This window comes from Grampus griseus (assembly GCF_964374135.1).
Source record: "Grampus griseus genome assembly, chromosome: 11".
Taxonomy (NCBI): domain Eukaryota; kingdom Metazoa; phylum Chordata; class Mammalia; order Artiodactyla; family Delphinidae; genus Grampus; species Grampus griseus.
In genome coordinates this window covers 43578533-43598997 of record NC_139005.1, presented here as the reverse complement: position 1 = coordinate 43598997, position 20465 = coordinate 43578533, and the positions used below count along the sequence as shown (strand labels likewise).

Genomic DNA, 20465 nt, shown 5'->3' with positions numbered 1-20465 from the left:
GGAGGCTTTTCCCATCAGGCCCGGGGAAAATTCCCCAGGGGTCTTCCTTCTGCCTTTCCTGGCCACCTCCCCCCTTTAGGCCCTGCCCCCGCCCACATCTCCCCCGGGGTTATTAGGGATGATGTTTTGAGTAGTTGTTCATAATCATCCCCTTGTTGCTTTCATCTTTGACTTCAAAGCCTTTCCAGCACTCAGCCGGCCTCCTGCCAAGAAGGGGGAAATTGCAGCAGAAGGGGACAAATACCTCAAATACCTGAGACTTGGTCAAGAAGGCAAGATCTAGGGGTTCCAGGCTCTCCCCTTAATCCCCCAGTTTTAGGCATTTCTGGGGTTAGAAGAGGCCAAAAGGCCCAAAGTGAAAAGGGGATGGATTAGAGATGAGATTCCAGTCCAGACGCAAATCTCATTTCTCCTTTGGCCCCAGAGCGTAATTCCCGTTTTAACCCAGTGCTGACCCCATGTTTTTCACCACCTTGGGCCCTAACGCTACGTGCAACCTTATCCCCGATACCTCTCTGGGATCTGAATCTCATCGCGGCCCAATCTCCAGACGAACGCTAACCTGCAGCCTTACCCTCACATCCTTCCTGGCTCCTGTTCCTACCCTGACGCTGCTGCTCCCAGAGCCAGCTCACTGGCAGACACTCCCATTCTTTGCCACAGGGGCTTCAGGCCCTAGGCCCGACCGGAGACAGCCAAGGGACTGGGACTCCCACCTGGCCAGAATTTCTGGGGAAGAGAGGAAGGAAAAGACGAGCTCTGAGTGGGATGGAAGGAGTAAGGAGTCAGACCTGGCTTGGTTGTGGCCTGGTGCTGGGGGGATACCGGAGCAGGATCAAAGTGCCTAGGTCCAGGTGGGGTGCAGAAATGAACAGACGGCCATCCATCCAAGGGACTGAGACTTCACCTCCCCCAGACTGGTTGGGAACTGTCTTTAATAAAGCATTTGGCAGCTCCCCACGGAGCTGGGTGGGGCTCTATCTGCTGGAGCTAATGAGCTTCCCTCTGGAGTGGCCTGTCCCAGCCAGGCCTCAGCTCCTCCCTGTCACGCCTGACATGGTGTGCAGACCCGCACGCGTGTGCGCACACACACACACACACACACACACACACACACACACACACACACTCCAGTTTGCTCTCCACCTCCTCCTCCAAACCCACCTGAAGCCCTCACCTAGCCATATGAAGCCCTGGATTTCCTCCTTCACAGCCCTTATTATATTCCTGCCTTTTCCCCCTCCATCCCTAGGAAAGTGTGGTGCCTGAAAGCCCTGTCTGGAGCCAGCCAGACAGGTTCAAATCCCTCACTAGCTGTGTGACTTTGCTCAATTAACTCCCCCTCTCTGAGCTGACAGTCATCTATAAGATGAGGATTCGTTTATTTAGCAAACATTTATTGAGCTTTCTTTGTGGCAGGCCAGCACTTTACATGGATTTGTTCAATCCTTTCAACAACTCCACAACGCAGGTACCGTTGCTCTCATTTGACAAAGGAGAAATGAGACAGAGGGGCTTCGGAAACGAGCTAGTCACCCAGCTAGTGAGCAGTAGAGCCGTCCGCAGGGGGGCATATATGTAAAGCGCCTGGCATACAGTGGGCCCTTATTATTCTCAGGATGGCCGAGAGGGGACTGAGGCGTGGGCTACCTGACACCAAGGGCCCAGTTTCTCCCCACGTGGCCCGTAAGTTGCCATCTGCCCCCTCCCACCTCTGATCTCAGTGGAGTGGACCCAGGAATCTGGGAAAGAGACACATGAATCTCCAGTTGCCCACTTTGCTTCCTTGCCTCACTGCATCCTTCCTTCCTTCCTCCCACTTCCCCTTCCCTCCCCTGACCCCAGGGCTCCTGTCAGTGGAAAAGATGAGTTGCTGGCTAGAGGGAACTGACGGGCTGCTACCTGTTTTCCTCCAACCCCAGGAAGTACATGGAACTTGTTCTCCCCGTCCTCTCCTTGGACAAGATGGAAGCCTTTCTCAGATCTCTGCTGAATTCAGGGTTAAATGGGAGCCCTTTGGGGTTGCGTAGCAGAGAAAGAGGGTGGCAGACCTCGATGGAAATCCCAGCTCTGATACTTACAGGCTGTGTAACGTCAGCCGAGTCTTTTTCAGTTCTCTGAGCCTCAGTTTCTTCGAGTGTCAGATGGTTAAAAACTAGCAGCAGCTACCCCATAGAATAGTTACCTCAGAGGTTACATGTGCTACTACTCAGAGTGCTTTACCTGAAAACATTCTTTTCTTCTGTTGCCTTTTGTGGAACTCACCTCTCTCCTCTGAGGTGGTTGTTTGAGGGGTGGGGGCCTGGAGAGTTCAGAGCCAGGAAAGGGTCAAGGAGCTGAGCTGCCTCCCTCTCTGGGGCCGGAGCAAGCACGAGCCCCGGGCCAGCTGCCTGGGGTGGGTGCTGGGTGCCTGGGGCTCTGGGAGTGCTCAGGTTTCTCTCACCATTCCTGATGCCGCCTGGGGCTCGTTAAGGCTGCCCTGGCCTTGTGTGCCAGACAGGAGGAGGCGGGCACAGAGGGGAGAAGCCATGGGCGGACAGAGGGGAAGGGGAGATGGTCGCCCTGCCCCATCAGTCTGTCGGTCCCACTCTCTCCTCTCTCCCTCTCTCGTTCTCTGTTCTCTGGTCTTTCTGCCCTCGTCTCTAGCTCTGTGTCCAGCTTCTCAGCGGTGTCTCTGTTTCTCTCTCATTTCACTCTCTTCATCTCTCCATCGTCCCCTGTCCTCTTCTCTCTCAGTGTCTATGTCCCTTTTCTCAGTCGCCTGTTCCTGCTTCTGTCAGTCTTTCCCATTCTATCTCACTCACTTTTGTCTGTCTGTCTCTCTCTCTCCTCTCCCCCTACCCCATCTCAACCCCGAGGTGGCAGAGGAGGGAACGGACATGACACACAGACCCCCAGCTGTCCAAGGGCCAAAGCCAAGCATCCTGGCCTTCTCCTTCAACCCTTAGATGTCTGCAGCCCAAGCTCCCAGCAGCCTTGACCCCTCTCTGCCTCAGGCACCCTAGCTGCCCAGTCGGAGCAGTGGGTGGAAAAGACAGACCCCTCCAGACCTTCCTGGACCAGCTCCCTGCCCCCAGCTGTGCCTGAGCCCTCCCCACCCCCACCCTCTCGCATCCGATTCCCCTAATCCCTGCTCCCCCGCCCTCCCCTCTGCCCCACTTTTCCAGGACTCTGATTGGCTGATTCTACTGACTGGACTGGGGGGGAGGCTGGCAAGGGAGGGGGCAGGGGGCAGAACCAAGGGAAGGGGACGCTGTCAGGCCCAGGCCCCTGGGGGGCCAGGGCCAGGCCACTGCCTGGGGGCAGCAGGCACCAGACACTGAAGGTATGAAAAGGGGCCGTCTCTGGAGGGAGTAGGAAAGGATCCCAGGGGGACCCTCTGCCCCAGTAAGGTCATGGGAGGACGGGGCTAAGCTTGCAGCCTCCTGGGTTTGCCTTTGTTCCTGGGGACCCCTGTTGCTGGCAGGGGGTTGCCAGAGCCATGAAGGGCAGCCAGAGTTCCCTGACTGGTGGACAGAGAAGTCGCAGAAGGGAGCTGGGCCAGCAGAAGCCCAGAGGGGCCAGCCGTGCGGAGCCTGGCAGGGCTCCTCCCACGGCTCTGGGGCAGGAGGAGAAGCTTTCAGGGACGGTAGTGGAGTTTCAGTTCCCCTTGGGGTCAGACCCAGGCATTCCCCTCCCAGGGACTGGTCGCAGTTCCTCCCGCAGAGCCTGAGCTGAACATTCCCGCGGCTGACAGAGGGACCTGGGGAGGACAGGAAGGTGGGGAGAAGGGGCTCTGAGAATGGCCACAGGCAGTCCACCTCCCAGATCGAATGCCACTTTCCTACCCCGAGACGTCGACAGTTAATTAAGAATTACGACTGGGACAAAATCATAACTTTGGGGAGCCAAAGTTATGAGAGATCCAGCAGCCCTCCTCCAAATACAGGCCTCAATATTCCTCTCTAAGCAGTGGGATGAATCACTCACCTGACAGTTCTCCCTGGGGTAAGACTTAGCCTCTGGGATTCCCTGGGGGAAAGCAAAACCAGAGGAAGGGAGTAGCCAGGGGCGTGGGACTCCCGAGTCCTTGTGGTCCAGCAGGCGGCCTGCAGAGAAGGCCTGTGATTTTCCTGGGTCTGTAAAATGCCTAAAGGTCTTGGGGGAGGGAGGCTGGAGAAGGGGGAAGTGAAAATCACCCAGAAGGGAAGAACAACAGGTCTGCGCCCTCCCCCAGGCCCACAGGGCACCGTGCTCCATTGCTCCGGAGCCAGCCAGCAGGGGAAGTGTGTGTGGTGGGGGTCACGCTTCTGAGTGTGGGCCCCCAGCTGGGAAGTGGGACTGCCAGGCTTGGGTTGGGCTCCTGAGCTTCAGCCTTCCTGCCCCACATGATGTTTTCTCTGGTCTTTAGGCAGCTTGAGCCGGGCAGGGCCCCTCCCTCTGCTACGGCAGCCCCCCATCATGCAGCCCCCACTGGACCTCAAGCAGATCCTGCCCTTCCCACTGGAGCCGGCACCCACCCTGGGCCTCTTCAGCAACTACGGCACTGTGAGTAGCAGCCTGCCTGCCTTCCCCACCCTTCTGCCACCCCCGCTGCTTCCGTCCCTGCCCTCTTCTCCTCTTGTATCTAATTCCTTATGTCTTCTTAGGGCCCCATCTCCTTTACTTCTAGTCAGTTACAAGTGTTGTTGGCTCTCTGGTATACTGTTGACAACAATAACAATAATAACTAATATTTGCTGAAATCCGGCTATGGGCCAGACACTGTGCTAGGTGTTTTATATGAATCATCTCATTCAGTCCACCATCGAGAGAAGTCACAAGACCTTGACTGGTGGTAGTGAGTACAGGGAGGTGGAAAGAGAGACTCTTCAAGGGCACAAGCAGGCTGTTTGTAAGCTGCAGCTCTCTGGAGCCCACCGTTGGGTGGATAGGGTAGGGTCAGTGGGGTAGGGCTTGGAGGGCTGGCAAAGTCGTCTAGATTTAATCACTATGAAGTAGGGAGGCATTATCCATTCTTGAGCAGGAGAGTGAGTGGGAAGGGGCAGTGTTTGAGGCAGGTGAGTGGGGCATCTGGATGGAAGGGAGCAGAGACTGGAGGATGGTGGCCAGTTAGGAGGCTGTCCCAGCAATAAGCGCCTGCAGGGGAACCTGGAGAGCCAGACTGGGCCCGCGGCATCGGAAGAGTGCGTGAAGGAAGCGGGGTGGGTGAGGTTTTTCCAAGGAAATCTTGACAGGCCACGGTGACCAACCAGGATTTGGGGGTAGGGGAGAGAAGATGAGTCAAGGATGACTCCGGGGTTCAGGCCTCTGTGACCGGGAGAAAGAACTCACCTTGCCAGGGACAGGGGGTTAGAGGAGGAGGCTGGCCTGGGGTGAGGCTGCTGAACGCACTTTAGGACATGGCGAGTTGGTGGGCCAGTGGGACGTTGAGCCAAAAATGTCCAGCAGACAGTTGGAATCTGGGTCCTGGAGAGTGGGCTGGAGCTAAAGGTTTGGGGGAAGTCAGCTTTATTCAATTCAAGTAACCCACCATCAAACCATATTCAGTTACAAACACGTACTGAGCATCAACTACGCACCAGGCACTGCAGCAGATGTGTTTTTGTGTGTGTGTGTGGTTTTTGTTTGTTTGTTTGTTTGCCTACACTGTGTGACTTGTGGGATCTTAGTTCCCCAACCAGGAAATTGAACCTAGACCCTCAGCAGTGAAAATGTGGGGTCCTAATCACTGGACTGCCAGGGAATTCCCTGCAGTAGATGTTTCTATACTTGATCTCATTTAATCCTCACCACAACCCAACAAAGTAGACATTATTATTCCAGTTTGACATACTGGAAGACAGAAACTAAAGCCCAGAGGGTTTAGGGATTTATCTAAGTGGACGCAGTACGTGCCTAAGGTATGATTTGAACCCAGAGCATCTGACTCCAAATACAGTTCTCTTTATACCTGCTGCTTCCTCCAAACTCCTCCCAGAGAATCCAAACCAACATTTGCAATGCGCTTTGAGGTTTACGAAGCATTTTTCATATCTCAGTTTTTATAGCAACTCTATGGGGTAGCTGTCATTTTATCCTCGTTTTACAGACGAGAAAATTGAGTAATGACGATCAGGAAGGCACTGTCCTAGATAAAAGGGAGACATGAGGGTAAATATGACATGCTCCCATGCTAAAGGCGCTATATTCAGGAAAGAAGTATAGATGTGTATGCAGTGATCTACAATGCAAAACAGAGGAAGTGTTATAAATATTGTGACAGAGACACTAACAAAAATTCAATTGAACAAAAAAAATTTTGAGCACCTACTATGTGCTAGGCACTGGTATCAGGGACACAGGACTCAGTCTGTGCTTGGAGAGCTCACGGTGTAGTAGGAAAGACAGTAAGTTAGCATTTACCCTATAGTGTGAGAAGAGCTGTGCTGGAGGCAGGTAGCTTGTAGGGGAGCCCAAGGGGGTGTCAGGAAAGACTTATTGCATGTGGTGAGGGACCAACCAGAGCTGAGCAGGAAAAAAAAAGAAACAGCAGAGGAAAAAGGGATTGAAGCTGGAGCAGATGACGTTATGATTTGGGCTTTGAAGAACTATTAGTAGGATTTTAAAAGGGATTTCAGAGAACACTGCAGACTGAAACAAGGGCTAAAAAAGAGCACTTGAGAAACTGCAGTTGACTGGGTGTGACTGGAGCAGAAGGTGCTGGGAATAGTTTCCCCCCAGTCTACATACCTGATTTACACTTAACCTTGGGTCTCCTATCTTTGTCCCCATTTTATAGATGAGGAAACACTGACCCAGAGAGGTTAAGTGACTTTCCCAAGATCACAAAGCTACTTTGTTGATTCACGTGGATAATCCCAAGTTTCTGACTCCCCAGGTTCATGGCTCCACGGCCTCTAGTGGGGAGGAGCTATTTAAAGCCATGAGAGTGGATAAGCTTGGAGAGAGTGTGGCCAGGTGTTGAGTGATACCAGCTTTGGCATCAGACTGGCAGGATTTGAATTGATTTTCCAAAAGTACTGGCTGTGTGACTTTAGGCAAATTACTTAACCACTCTGAACCTCAATTTTATCAGCTGTAAAAGAAGACAGTAATAGCAACTCGCAAGGTTGTTGTGAGAATCGTATTACATAATCATAATGCCTAGCACCTAGCACAAAGTAAGTTTTCAATCAGTGTAAGCTGCTATGATTATTACGTTATTTCATTGTTTTTATTTAATAGAGGATCAGAGAGAGAAAGGTAGTTTCCAAGGCCCAAGCCTTGGGTAATAAGCAGAATTAGGCAGTAGGAACAGGAGGAGGCAGGCCCCTGCAAAGGAAATGAAGGAGCCACAGGACGGGGTGGGGACAGAACCAAGTTCCTATAGAGTTGGAGAAGCCAAGGGAGAGAGTGTGGCAGGCTGCATCAATAGTGCCAAATTCTGCAGGGGAATGAGGACTGCAGAAAAGCTGCAGACATGCCCTGGCAGTACTGTGCAGCAGTTAAGTACAGGGCTTTGGAGTCAGAACGCCCGGGTTTAAATTCAAATCCCAGTTCAGCCACTTACTAGCTTATGACCTTGGACAAATTATTTAGCCTCTCTAAACCTCAGTTCCCTCATCTATAAAATGAAGATAATAATAGTATTTACTATTATAATAGTGGTTGTAAAGATTAAATTAGATAATCCACGCAAAGAGCTCAGTCCAGACGCTGGCACATTCCAAGGGCTCAGTCAACATTAGGTGGTGGTGATGGTATTATTATTCACGGAAGAGTCTCTCCTTCCCTGCACTAATACTTCCAGATGTCTCCTACTCGGGTAATTCCTACCCCTTAGACCCCTCCCTGAACTATGCGTCCCTCTGCCCTTGGACATCCCTCACTGTCTCCCAAAGACAGCCTCTCTCTACATCCAGGCCCCTGCTTCGCTCATCTCTCGGCCCTAGGTGGAACGGAGGGGATGAGATCCGGAGATGAGATAGCCGGAATCCTAGGACCTATCCAGAGAGGATAAGGAAGTGTCTGGGGCAGTGGGCTGTTCTGCCCTCCTGTCCCTCGTCCCCCAGTGCTGCCCCCACTCTACCGCCAGAGGGCAGCAAGTGCACGAAGCATAAGCCCTTCGGGAACCTGGTTCTCCAGCAGGTGGCGGGCGAGAGGAGGAGGTGGGAAGAGGTTAGGGATGATGTCCCCAGTTTGAGGTCGCTTCTGCCCTGGGCGACCCCAGCTCCACCGTTCAGAGGAGTCACTAAGAGAGCAGTGCCTGACACCCGGGTACCTGGGCTCGGTCTTGCATCCCTAGTAGGGGAAGTAACATGTATAAGGGGCACAGGGGTCGTGTGCAGAGGGAGCAGGGAAAGGGTCGTCTGCGGACTCGAAAGAGAAGCTGTCAGCAGAAGAGCGAGGGTGGAAGGGGTGAAAGAAAGGAGAAAGGTCCAAGCTAGAGAAACAGGGTCGGCCACTGGTAGGGATACTGGACCCAGCAAGGGTCCCCATTGGAGGAAGTCCAGTGGAGCATCTGGTCAATGCCCCGTCGCCAGGCCGAGGGGCCCTTCGCCAGGACCAGGTCTTTCTGGAACCAGTGTCTGGACATGGACACCCCGTCCTCTCTTCTTTTCGCCCTAGCGCCCCTTCAAGCCTCCCGAGCTCCCTATCCCCGCCCCCGTCCTCGGCCCCGCCTCTGGGGCGGGCTCCGGGCCGGGCCGGCGCCGCCTCCCCTTCTCCGGGCCGGCCCGGCCGCACAGCCCCGAGCCACCCGGGCAACGAGCGCCGCGTCCCCGGCCTGCCCGGCCCGGCCAGGCTCGGCCTCCCCTCCCGGGTCCGCCACCCCGGGCCATGGAACCGCGTCCCCCGGGGTCCCGCAGGGTAAGCCACCCGGCCCCTCCTCTCTCCCTGGCTCCCGCCGCTGCCGCAGCGCCCCCCCACCCCATCCCCGCCCGCCCCTGCCCGGCTCCCTACCTCTCCCTTCGCCTGGTCCTCGGGTTATCCGGCCCATCCCCCACGACCGGCGCGGCCCCAACCAATCTCCGGATCCCATCTGGCGCCCCCCAGACTGCTGCCACCATACTGGATACCCCGGCCTCTGCTTCTCAGATCCTTGAAGTCCCCCAAATTTTCAGACTTCCCATCAGGTCCTGCACCTACCCTCAAATTGCCACGCCGCCGGTCAGATCCCTTATGCAGCCCTGACCCCATCTCAGCCTTAGTCCCCTTCCTAGCATCCCTCCCCCACCAGCTTCCACCTGCTCTTTAGACACCCTCTAGCTCCCTCTCTTTCCTGTTTCAATCCTTCCTGTCCCTCAGGTCTTCCCATCCCTGAGATTCCATCCCCCTTCCCTTTTTGCCTTTATTTGGGGCGGGGAGGTGGTGTGGTGGTCAGACAGGGGCAGTGGAGCCATCAGATAAAGGGCAATGGAAGGAAATATAATCATAGCCCCTCCTGGTGTTCCTGATCTGGTTTCCCCCTTCCCTCCCCCTTGCCCTTCCTGATTCATTTTGCCCCAGCTTAGGAGAGCGATTCCCTTTCATGTCTGCTATTGGAGGGCAGGTGGGAGGAGACTGTTTTGTGGACCTTTCCAGACAGTGTCTAGGCCAAAATCCTAGGGAAGGGGCTCTGGAGTGAGAGGGCTCTGGGAGATGCTGGCCTTCACCCCTCCCCAGAGAGCCCTCATCTAGGTCACCAGGGCCTCTTGACCTTGGCCTGGAGCAGCACTTCAGTGGCTCATATTCCACCTGCGCAGGGATTGGGCCCAGGAACCCTCACCTTCAGCCTGGTGTCTCCTCAGTTCCCGGAGGAGAGGGTGGGAAGGACCTACCTGACTGGGTTGCCGCCCTCCTCTCTGCCCACCTCCCACCCCTAGTTGGTGTTTATGGACTTAAGCCTGAGGAGAGGGCTGTGCAAAGGAAAAGGCTCTCACCTGGAGGAAGGAGCCAAGCGGGACAGGGACCAATTTGCAGGGGATGGATGTTGGGACAGTCAGCTCACAGGTCATCCTCAGGGCACTGGGTCCTCAGCCACTCTGGGGAGCAGGCTGGGGTCCTGGGGTGGGGCACAGACAGAGCCAGGACCTCTGCTTTCCCCTCTCCATCCCACTCCTCTCTCCCTACCATTTTCATCGACTTAGGTTTCCTGGCCCAGATTGGGTTTCTGTTTGGGCTGAATTCCATTCCCCACCCAGCATGTGAGGACATCCAGGGGCTATGGAGAACCCTGGGGCAGAGTTGGGGGGGTCCCTGGTTAGGGAGGACTGTCGCCCGGAGGCTGGGAGCTGAGTGCAACCTCTGTCTCCCCTTTCTGATTAAAGCCTGTCTCCAACTCGGTCTGTCTTCCTGCCAGACACATCATACATTCACACCGATAAACACACAGCTGAAGATTGCACAACCTGACCATTCATGGCTTCGGCAGAGCCCCTGACACAGAACTGTTGATACAGAAATGATGTACACACAGCACGTGACACGCCTTCACACTCCACCCCTGCACAGATTGATCATAGACTGCCTAGACACACACAGACACACCCAGTCTTCCCCTGTTTGGCTTTTCCCTGAAAAGGACCTGGGCTTCCAGGAGGTGAAGAGTAAGCCACTGAGAGGGGCTGCTTCCAGCCAACGGCAGGCCAGGAAATTGACACTGGTCTGTCAGACTGGTTATCTGAACCTGGCTCCTGCCTCTGTCACTGCCAAATGGGATGGCGCATTTCACAGGGATGCTAAAGCCCCTTTCCAGACCACCTTCTTCCCCCTGCTCCGTGTTCCTGTCTCTCACCGGTGTCTCATGGGGAGTCATGAAGACCTGGGCGCAGGGAGGGCCTCAGCTGAGGAGCTGGGTACCCCCAGCAACTTTTTTTTCACTTGATCCTTCCACCTAGAAGATAAGGTTTCAGCTCTAATCTGGTTCCATGCTTATGAGAGATCCCAGCCACCACCCAGTTCTTCTCAGCCTCAGCTGCATTCCAGGCTCGCCTCTCCCTGGCCGCCTGGGGGCCAGAAGGGAGGAGGACGGGGCAGGGAGGCAGTTTTCATGCCTCTAGGCCCCTGGCTTTATCCTCATCGCAGAAAGCCTCAGACAGAAACTCCCATCCTCTTCCCGCCTCATGTGAACTCTTGGCGGGAGACTGCAAAGACATCTGCTGACCCAGGGTGGGGGCAGAGGCCGTTCCTGATCCCTCCCAGCCCCGTAGCCCTGTGACCAAGGGGAGGGAGTTCAGAAGATCCCCGGGCTGCCTCAGGCCAGCCCAGCTTCTTACGTTCTCGACTGACTCCCGCTGGAGCCACCTACTCTCTCCTGGGTTCTTTTGCTCCTTCTAGAAGCTACTGCTTTAAGAGGTCCAGGGAATGAGTGTGTCAGGGCAACCTGGGGCGCAGAGATGGGAAGCTAGGAACATCTGCCTCCTGGGACCAGAAGCTTGGCTCGGTTGATGGTCTTGCCCCAGAGAGGAGGCCGAAAAAGGCTTCAGCTGAGAGCCCTAGGGTCTGGGATGCTTTGAGACTTCCTGAGTGGGCCTCTGGTGGATCAGCCCCGGAGAAAGGTCAAGGTGACAGAGCTTGATCTTCATGGTATAACGGATGGAGACAGTCCAGGTTCAAGTCCCAGCTCTGCTATTAAGTCATGCTCTGACCTTGGGCAAACCACTTCTACTTTCTGTCAAATGGGAGCACTGGGCCAGGGGATCTCTCAGGTCCCTCCCAGTGCTATGAAGATTGGGCTGGGAGGGAATCAGGGAGCTGAGGCTCAGAGCCCTCTGGCATGCTGGGGGATTGGGAGGAGGCTCTGGGGACTTTGGTTCAACCCAACTGCTGCCAGTGGGGTTGTGATGGACATGAGCTTGTGCTGGGGTTCCTGGCTCACCCCAGCCTGCCTCCACAGATGGACCCTGTGCAGAAGGCTGTACTGTCCCACACTTTTGGGGGACCCTTACTCAAGACCAAGCGGCCCATCATTTCCTGTAATGTCTGTCAGATCCGCTTCAATTCTCAGGTAAGAAACCCAGCTGCTCACCCATCCACTGGCTGGGGCAGGGACAACCAGGGGATCTTAGGGGAGGGCAGGGTCTGGGAGCTCTGGGTGAGGGGCAGGGATTAAGGGGATATGAGGGGATACTGCAGGAGAGGCAGGGCTGATGGAAAGCACTCGGGAGGGACAAGAGATGGCTGTATATTTTGACATGAAGTATATAGCCCAGTCCTCTAAGGCTGACCCCTCCCTCCCTTGGGGACTGAGGCATCCCTGGCTCAGAACTTCTTGGAACACAGGTGGCCATCTGTGTCTGGGTGGGAGTGTGGCCTCTGGTCCTCTGGTCTTGGGTACAGGGCTGAGTTATGTCATTGGCTCCCTGCAGAGCCTGTGCCCTCCTTGGCCTCTGCTAAACTCCTCCCCGGCTCACCCATTTCCCTCTAACCTCCTGGCTTCCTCCTCTCTCTGCCATCCTCCCTCCAAATTACACACAAGGCCTGGCCCCCACTGCTCTCCCAAGGGAAAGCCTCTCCCATGGGAGAAGCCACCCCAAACTCAGAACCTTGGTGTCTGGCCTCCCAGATTTTCTCCCTCGGAGGCTCCCTTGGGACTTTTGTGTGGGTCTAGAGGGGGCTTTGTGGCGTGCAGGTTCTGAGAAGTTGAGAGAAGTTTTGGAGAAAAACAGCAGAGCCTCATTCTGCTGAGTAGGAAAAAGAAAGCATGTTCTGTTTCTCTACCCAGCACACACACACACACACACACACACACACACACACACACACACACACACACACACACACACACACACACACACACACACGCCACACCATGCCTCCAGGCTCTGCACACCCCTGGCCCACCCCTGGGCTGTCAGTCTTTTCCTGCCTATCCACACCTTTTATTTCTACTTTACTGCCTGTCTGGGTGACCTTGTGGTTCCAGGATTGTGTGTTCTTAGCAGGGGGTGCACAGAGTGTGGGGTGGAGCCAGGACCAACCCAGATTTAGACCTCCCCTTGACCTCGACCCCAGGCATCCCCTTTCCCAACCCTGGCTCTGCTCACTGCTGGAGGGTGGGAGACTGGAGGGGCCAGGGGCCAATAGTAAACAGCCCTCTCCTCTTTTTGCCCTCCCCTCCCCTCCCCCACCAAGCGCCTCTGTTTTGACAGCTGTCTCTGCTGCTCTCTCTGTCTCCAGAGCTGGGCTTGGGGCCAGGGTCCTCCAGGGTGTCCGCAGAGGCTTCGGGGAAAATGAGACCCAGAGGGGAGTAGTCAGGGTACAGCCCAGGCTGCAGAGCTCCTGGGACTCCCAGCGTGAGGGTGGGAGTCCCAGGAGCAGCAAAGGCTGGATCCTGGGGCCAGGGGACACAGGCATAGAAGGCCGGGGGTCGAAGAGGATGCGGACTGGCTAGATTGCTCGGCCCCTCCCATTTAGGGTTCTCCTATAGTTGTGAGGTCCCCTTCCCTCACCCCTGGACAAGGTGGGAAGCCTGAGTCAGCAGGCAGGCCCTGGGTGTGGTGGTGGGGTAGAGCCTGGGCTAGGTGGGGATCCAGGTTCCCAGCGACTGAGTAACCAGGGTCCTCGACATGGGGCTCTACCTCTCCCTGGTGTAGGGAGAGGTTAAGTGCAGCCTGCTGAGGCCACCCCAGCACCTGAAGGAGCTCCATGGGGAGAACGTTCAGATGAAAGACGATCTCAGATTCCCTTTTCTTCCTCCATCCCTATAGAGCCAGGCTGAGGCCCACTACAAGGGTAATCGCCATGCCCGAAGAGTCAAAGGCATCGAGGCTGCCAAGACTCGAGGCAGGGAGCCCAGCGTCCGGGAAGCAGGAGATCCAGCTCCCCCAGGCGGCACGCCCCCAAGTGGAGAGGGTGTAGCCCCCCGTCCAGGTATGTCTGACTCCCCCCCAGCATCCTTCAACTGAACTTGCCTCCTCCATTCTGTCCCCAGTTCCCAGAACTCTCCTCTGCTTTCATCTCTCTCTTCCTCAGCTCCCACCCCAGCCCCACCCAAGGTGAGTCCTGCAGCCAAAGCCAGTGACGCGAAATTTCCATCCTGTCACCCCCACTGCTGCCCCAGCTCCTCTCAGCAGAGTCCCCACTGTCTGTCCTCCCCACCTCCCAGTGACTCAGACAGGGGCTAGGGTGAGGCTACCTGGCAAACTTCCTCAAGAAAGAGGGAACCACCAAATCCAGGGAGAGACCATTTCATCTTGGGGAGAGGGGCAGGGGAGAGAATCAGGATATCTGAGGGCCTGCCCATGGGGGCTCCCCCCAGGGAGGACTGAGCCCAGGAAACCCAGGCAACTCCCTGTGTGATCTTGGGTAGATCTTTCGACCTCTCTGGGCCAGAGTTTTTTGTCCCTCGGAAATGAGGGAGTGAGACTTGAAGATCTGTGAGGTCTTTTCCGGGTTTACAGAAAGCAACTCTGAGATTCTTTCTCCCTCGTGGCTGGTGGCCATCCTCAACCTTAACTCCCAGCCAAGAAACTGGAAAGAAGGAACATCAAGACGGACGATCCGAGCCACCCCCATCCTGGGATTACATCAGATGTCAGTCATGGCAACTCCAGAGAGACCTGACTTCCCCATGTCCTCCTTGTCCTTGCCTGTCCTTCCTGCCCTACCCTAAGGAGAAAGAAAACCAAGGAGCTGCACCACCAGCTTGGGAAGCAGGCCCCACTCTCACCACACGTACACACACAAACACACACACCGTCCCTCGGGGATGCACAGACAGGGCGAGTGGGTGAGCTGAGTTCTAACTGTGTTCTGGCTGCTTCTCAGCCTGAACATCTCAGGTTAACTTGGTAATGTCTCTGTCAAAGGGGGATGATGATGGTGGCGGTGTAGCTAGTCTTTTCTGTCTAGCCCTGTTCTAGGTGCTCGATACATATTACCTCACTTAGTTCCTAGGGTATCTCCCTAAGGAGGTAAGGAGACCTGCCCTGCTTTTGGAAGCCAGGAGCTTCTGTCCAGATAGAGATGTGAGTGTGCTGTCTGGATTGGGATGGAGATAAATGATGTCAGGAATGAGGAAGAGAAAAGAAAAGGAAAGATCACAGGATGGACCAGCAAAATGGACACTGGCAGGGCTCAGGAGGTCCCCTCCCACCAGCTCCCCAGCCCCACCCCCGGCCTCCCCCTGACCCGGAAACTGGATCAGCTGCTGGAGCAAGAATGGGAGCGCTAGAGTTTCCCCTGTGCAGAGGCCAGAACCCAGCGCTGAGGCCTGGGGCCTGTGCATCTTTAATCAAGCCATGAATTATAGAGCAGCCCACATCCCTGTTTCTTCCCTCTCTGGTTCTGCTGTTTCTGTTTCCCTTTTGCCATGTCTGTGCCTGTCTCTCCCAACCTCTCCTCACCTCGCTTCTGCCCCTTCCTAGAGTTCTTTGGCATGCCTCCCTGGGGACTGGGCAGGCCTCTTGAGAAGGGGCTGGCCGGGCGGGAAGCCCAGGCTGGCTGGCAGGCCTCGGAGGGGAGGTTCCTTGTTCCGTGCCCCTCTCCCCCTCACCAGGCTGGCTGCCAGCTTCACCCTGGCTGAGGGGAGGCTGGTGGGGCTGGACCCCTCGGCCATTCCCAGCTCATGGAGAATGAGCCAGGCACTGGAGTCTCACACCCAGCCCGCGGCAGCTGGACCACATCTGGCTCTGGTCCAGGGCATGAGAGCATGTGTGCTGTCACAGGGTGGGGACTCCTGGACCCTTGCCCTCCGGGAAACGGGGCTAGGTCTCCTCCACATAAAGAATCTTCTCCGAAAGCCATCTGGGATGATCCCTATGTTTCTCCCCCAGTGACAGTTTCCATGGAAAATGGACTGGGTCCAGCCCCAGGATCCCCAGAGAAACAGCCTGGCTCCCCATCCCCTCCCAGTGTTCCGGAGACTGGTCAGGGTGTGACCAAGGGTGAAGGGGGGACTCCAGCCCCAGCTTCCCTGCCTGGGGGAAGCAAGGAAGAGGAGGAGAAGGCCAAGCGGCTGCTCTACTGTGCTCTGTGCAAGGTGGCAGTGAACTCCCTGTCCCAGCTTGAGGCACATAACAAAGGTATGGGCTCCCCTCCCCCATCCCCTCCTGCTCGCTATGTCCTAACCCTCCTGGCTTCCAGCATCCCTGGACCCTCGAAGGCTCACCAGCCTATCTCCCTCCCTAATCATCTCCCTCATTCCTTAGCCCCTGACCTTCTCGGTTCCCTCCCCGCCCCCGCCCTATTTCTGGTAACTGTGACTCTCCCCTGACCCACCTTGTGTCTGGAAGGGTCCCAAGGGCCTTGGAAAGCCCCCACGCTTGATGCCCCCCCCCCAATATAGTAATTGGAAATGTGGGTATTTGAGGCGTAGTAAGCCTGGAGAATTTTTTTCCACCTCTTACCTCCCGCCCTCTGGGGGCTCCAGGTACTAAGCACAAGACGATTCTGGAGGCCCGAAGTGGACTGGGCCCCATCAAAGCTTACCCTCGTCTGGGGCCTCCCACTCCCGGGGAACCAGAGGCCCCTGCCCAGGACCGAACCTTCCACTGTGAGATCTGCAATGTCAAGGTCAACTCGGAGGTCCAACTGAAACAGGTGGGTCCAAGGCCCTTTCCGAGGACTCTGGAGAGCGCACCTGCTGAGGGAGGAGGGGGGACAGGGAGCTTGGGTGAGACTCTTCTTCAGGCTCGTCCTTTGGTGCCACAGAAGGGGCGGGGCCAGGTGCTGAGGTGCGATCACTCCGCTCCCTGGCGGTTGCTCCTTTCCCCGTGGTTCACAGCCCCCCACCCACTGGTCCCTGCAGCACATTTCCAGCCGGCGGCACCGAGATGGCGTGGCCGGGAAGCCCAACCCCCTACTGAGCCGTCACAAGAAGCCCAGGGGCGCCGGGGAGCTGGCGGTGAGGCCTGGGCGATGGAGAATTCGTCCTAGGGGCGGGGACCGGAGCGGGGAGGAGAGGGGATGCCGGCCGGCCCTGGGAGAGGTGGAGTTTGCGGGGCCACAGAAGGACTTTTCCCTCTCCCCGCCCCTCTCCCCCCTGCAGGGCACTCTGACTTTCTCCAAGGAGCTGCCCAAGTCCTTGGCCGGAGGCCTGCTCCCCAGCCCCCTCGCGGTGGCTGCGGTGATGGCAGCGGCAGCAGGCTCCCCGCTGTCTCTGCGCCCGGCTCCCGCCGCACCTCTTCTCCAGGGACCGCCGATCACCCACCCCCTGCTCCACCCGGCCCCCGGGCCCATCCGAACTGCGCACGGACCCATCCTCTTCTCCCCCTACTGACCTGAACCCTGAACCCCCTCCCATTCAAACCCCCCACCTCCAGCCGGGACCCAGGCCTCCGGGCTCCCAGTCCGTCCCTCCTCCCGGCACTCCCTGAATGATCTCTCTCCTTCCCCCCCACCCCGAGGTACGGGGTTCCAGGAAAGGGGAGGGGTAGCGGGGGAGGGGGGCTTCAGAAGGGGGGGAACACCCCAGATCTCAGGGAACCCCGCCCCCTGCCCTTCCCTCTCCCCTAGAAAAGGGGGGGCTGTCTCACCCCCGGGCCCCCTTGGAGACACCCCCTCCCAAAAGCCATGTGCATCCAGCCCTTCCCCCCAAACCTAGCACAAAACGGGGTTCACAAGCCATGATCGGGGTCCAGGGGGCAGAAATGGATTTTCTTGGCAATAAGCGTACTCTGGGACTCCGGCCCCCTACCCCCAAACTGAAGCGCTTCCGTGAACACCCCCGTCCTCCGCAGGGGGAGGGGAGCAGGCGGGATCCTGGGTCCCTCATAAGCACTTTGGTTTTACCGCCTGCAACCTCACTGTGCCCGCCCCGCATCACGCCCCAGCCCAGGTCTAGCCGGGCCCACGGGCAGCACTTGGTGGCATCTCTGGCACTTGGGTGGGACCAAGTAGATGCCCCTATAGACCCTTCCCTCACCTTCTTCCTTCCCAGTCCGGATTCCATTCTTTTCACCAGCACCCATCGCCCAAGGGGTACCAAGGGGGGCAAGGGGTGTCCAGTCCAAGCCCACCCCCGCCTCGCCTTCCGCAAAACTGTGAGCAAAAAGCAATAGAAGCCTCGCCCCCGCCCCGCCCCTTTCCGCAGGATTTGCAGTCTGTAGCCTACCCCATCCCAGCTCCTAGACCTCATGGCTGTCCCCTCCCACCAGACACCTCCACTGCACAACTCGGGCGGGGTCGTGACCTCCCCACCCCACCTTGTGGTTTCCGTATCGTCAGTCCTTCCAGCACAGACCCGGGAGGGGGACAGGCCCCCACCGGCCTTCCCCTCCCCATCAACTCTTAATGCTTGACGATGTAGCAATCCCGGCCCCCAGCCCACGTCTTTCCCTTTTCCCCCTCCCTGACAATAAAATCTGGATTCGTTGCCCTCCGTCCCCCAGACTCAGACTCTATCTTTGCCCGCTGAGATGGGAGCAATTCCATCAGAAGTGTATGTGTATGGTGACGGGGGGCGGGGGGGGGGGGGCGGGCACACAGGAAAGAGGGCCAGAAGAAGGAGGGGGACGGGAAAACGGGGCTGGGAGGAGGCAAGATCCGAGGCTTGCGCAAAGTGAGCAGAGCTCCCCATCCCACTCACGCCTACTCCGGCCCAGCTCAAGTGTCAACTTGGCCCTGGGGAATCATTTCGAGTCCAGGTCTCGGATTGCAGCCACGGCTGTTGGGAATTCGCCGCAACTCCACCAGGCGGCGCCAACGACATGGAAAAGGAGACCGCTAGGCTGCAGTGCGTGTCTCTAGATTCTAGGCAGACAGGTCTAGACCCGGTCTCAGACAAAGGAAGAATCCAGGTTTTTGTACCTCTGGTGGGAAACGCACGCCAGCAACCCTCAAGGCATGGGAATAAGTAGGGGCAGGGACTTGGGAATCTGAGCTGTAGGCTCTGCTCGGCCCCAATGTAAACAGTGACCTTAGGGTTAGTCCTTACCCTCTCGAGACCTCAACTTCCCCATCTGCAAAATAAGCAGGTTTGGGTCTCTTAAAAGTTCATTGAGACTTCATGGATGGATCCATGACTAAAGTGTTGGGACCGTGCCATTTACAGATATGCTAGAGTGCCTTCTCAACTGGTTCCCTAAATGGTCTATGGGACAAGAGAGCACACATCGCTCACTGCCTCCCACGTGATGCTGGGGGAAGGGGTCTCTTCTCTGTCTTCAGAATTCGACTCGACCACACACTCACAAGAGCAGCCAGTGATTCTGTGACCCCCCCCCCCTTGCTCTAGTCCAGCTGGGCAGCAGAAGGTCAACAAGAAAGGCCAGACCAGAACCCAGTCTCTACATGGGCCCATCCTGAGTTGCATTCTCTTTGCTCACTTCCACCTCTCTACCCACTTCTCAGTCTTGCTGAAGAAAGGGGGAGGGAAGACGGGATGACATGACGACTGTCAAAGAGGAAGGAGAGGGGGAAGAGGGGCCTCCTGAGCTAGTCAATTATGAAGTTGTTGGGGGGAGTTTGCGGTAGGCTCAGAAATGGAACCCAACAAGGAGTTTGGGGGGTTTTTGTGTGTGTGTGTTTTGTTTTGTTTCAGGTCGATCTAGCTCAAAAAAAGAGACTGGAGATCTAGAAGTCTGAGGGGCAGGAGTGGCTGAATAGGAGAGTGGAATGAGAAAAGCCGGGGCTCGATCACATGTGGGGTGGGGGGGCTGGAAGAAATCGGGGTTAGAGGGGCTGAGATATTAGCATGTCCCACAGGTACTTCAAATCTGGTATAAAACTGAATTCATTATTTACCTCCTTCCGTAAGCCTGCTATGCTTCCCACATTCCCTATCTCATTGATTAAGAGAACCACCATCCATCTGGAAAACTGGGAGTCTTCCTAGCCTTCCCTCTTCCTAACCCTTTATCTAATGAGTCATTAAATAAATCCTATTTGGGCTTCCCTGGTGGCGCAGTGGTTGAGAGTCCTCCTGCCGATGCAGGGGACAGGGGTTCGTACCCCGGTCTGGGAAGATCCCACATGCTGCGGAGCGGCTGGGCCCATGAGCCATGGCCGCTGAGTCTGCGCGTCTGGAGCCTGTGCGCCGCAACGGGAGAAGCCACGACAGTGAGAGGCCCGCGTACCGCAAAAAAAATAAATAAATAAATAATAAACCCTATTTGACCTCTTAAGGACCTACGGATCCCGATCATTGTTCTCTATTCCCACAACCGCCGCTCTAACCAGGACCGGCTACATCATTTGTGGGGCCCAGTGCAAAATGAAAAAGCAAAGTGTTCAAAAACGATCTCAAGGCTGACTGCAGAGCATTAACTCAAGCACTGGACCCTTCTCAGCACAAGGCCCTGTGCGATTACACGCGCAGGTAGCATGCCCACCAAACCAGCCCTGGCCCTAACTCAGGCCCTGCCCACCCCTTGTCTGAACTGGTGCCTCCTTACTGGTCTCTCTCCCTTTGGCCTGCAGGCTTTCACTCCTTACTCACAGCTCTCCAAGCGTAAATCTCCTCCAGGATATAACCCCAGCTCCTCAGCATGGCGCACAAGGCCTTCCTTGATTCTGACCCCACTCACCTCTCCAGGATCTTCCCTCTTGGCCCCTCCTTCACATCCTTTGTTCACCTCTACCTA

At 56.5% G+C, this 20465-nt stretch overlaps 1 protein-coding gene across 4 annotated transcripts; it reads left to right on the top strand.

Moving 5' to 3' along the window:
* The first annotated feature begins 3216 nt into the window (after positions 1 to 3216).
* Positions 3217 to 18266, top strand: ZNF385A (zinc finger protein 385A). 4 transcript variants are annotated; one of them, XM_082666723.1, is made up of 8 exons: positions 3217 to 3325; positions 4391 to 4527; positions 11837 to 11947; positions 13650 to 13812; positions 15717 to 15965; positions 16313 to 16482; positions 16691 to 16786; positions 16931 to 18266. In XM_082666723.1, the coding sequence occupies exons 2-8, from the start codon at positions 4441 to 4443 to the stop codon at positions 17159 to 17161; spliced, it is 1107 nt and encodes a 368-aa protein (XP_082522849.1). In that variant the 5' UTR covers positions 3217 to 3325; positions 4391 to 4440; the 3' UTR covers positions 17162 to 18266. The 4 variants fall into 4 exon arrangements, with proteins under 4 accessions (XP_082522849.1, XP_082522848.1, XP_082522851.1 ...); XM_082666722.1 differs by having other exon boundaries at positions 16667 to 16786; XM_082666725.1 differs by lacking the exon at positions 3217 to 3325 and having other exon boundaries at positions 4402 to 4527; positions 11824 to 11947; positions 16667 to 16786.
* Positions 18267 to 20465: the final 2199 nt, after the last annotated feature.

Coding starts and splice junctions, on each gene's coding strand:
- ZNF385A (XM_082666722.1), top strand. CDS start 4,441: ATGCAGCCCCCACTGGACCTCAAGCAGATCCTGCCCTTCCCACTGGAG. Junction 15,966..16,312: donor GCTTGAGGCACATAACAAAG/GTATGGGCTCCC, acceptor TGGGGGCTCCAG/GTACTAAGCACAAGACGATT. Junction 16,787..16,930: donor GGGGCGCCGGGGAGCTGGCG/GTGAGGCCTGGG, acceptor TCCCCCCTGCAG/GGCACTCTGACTTTCTCCAA.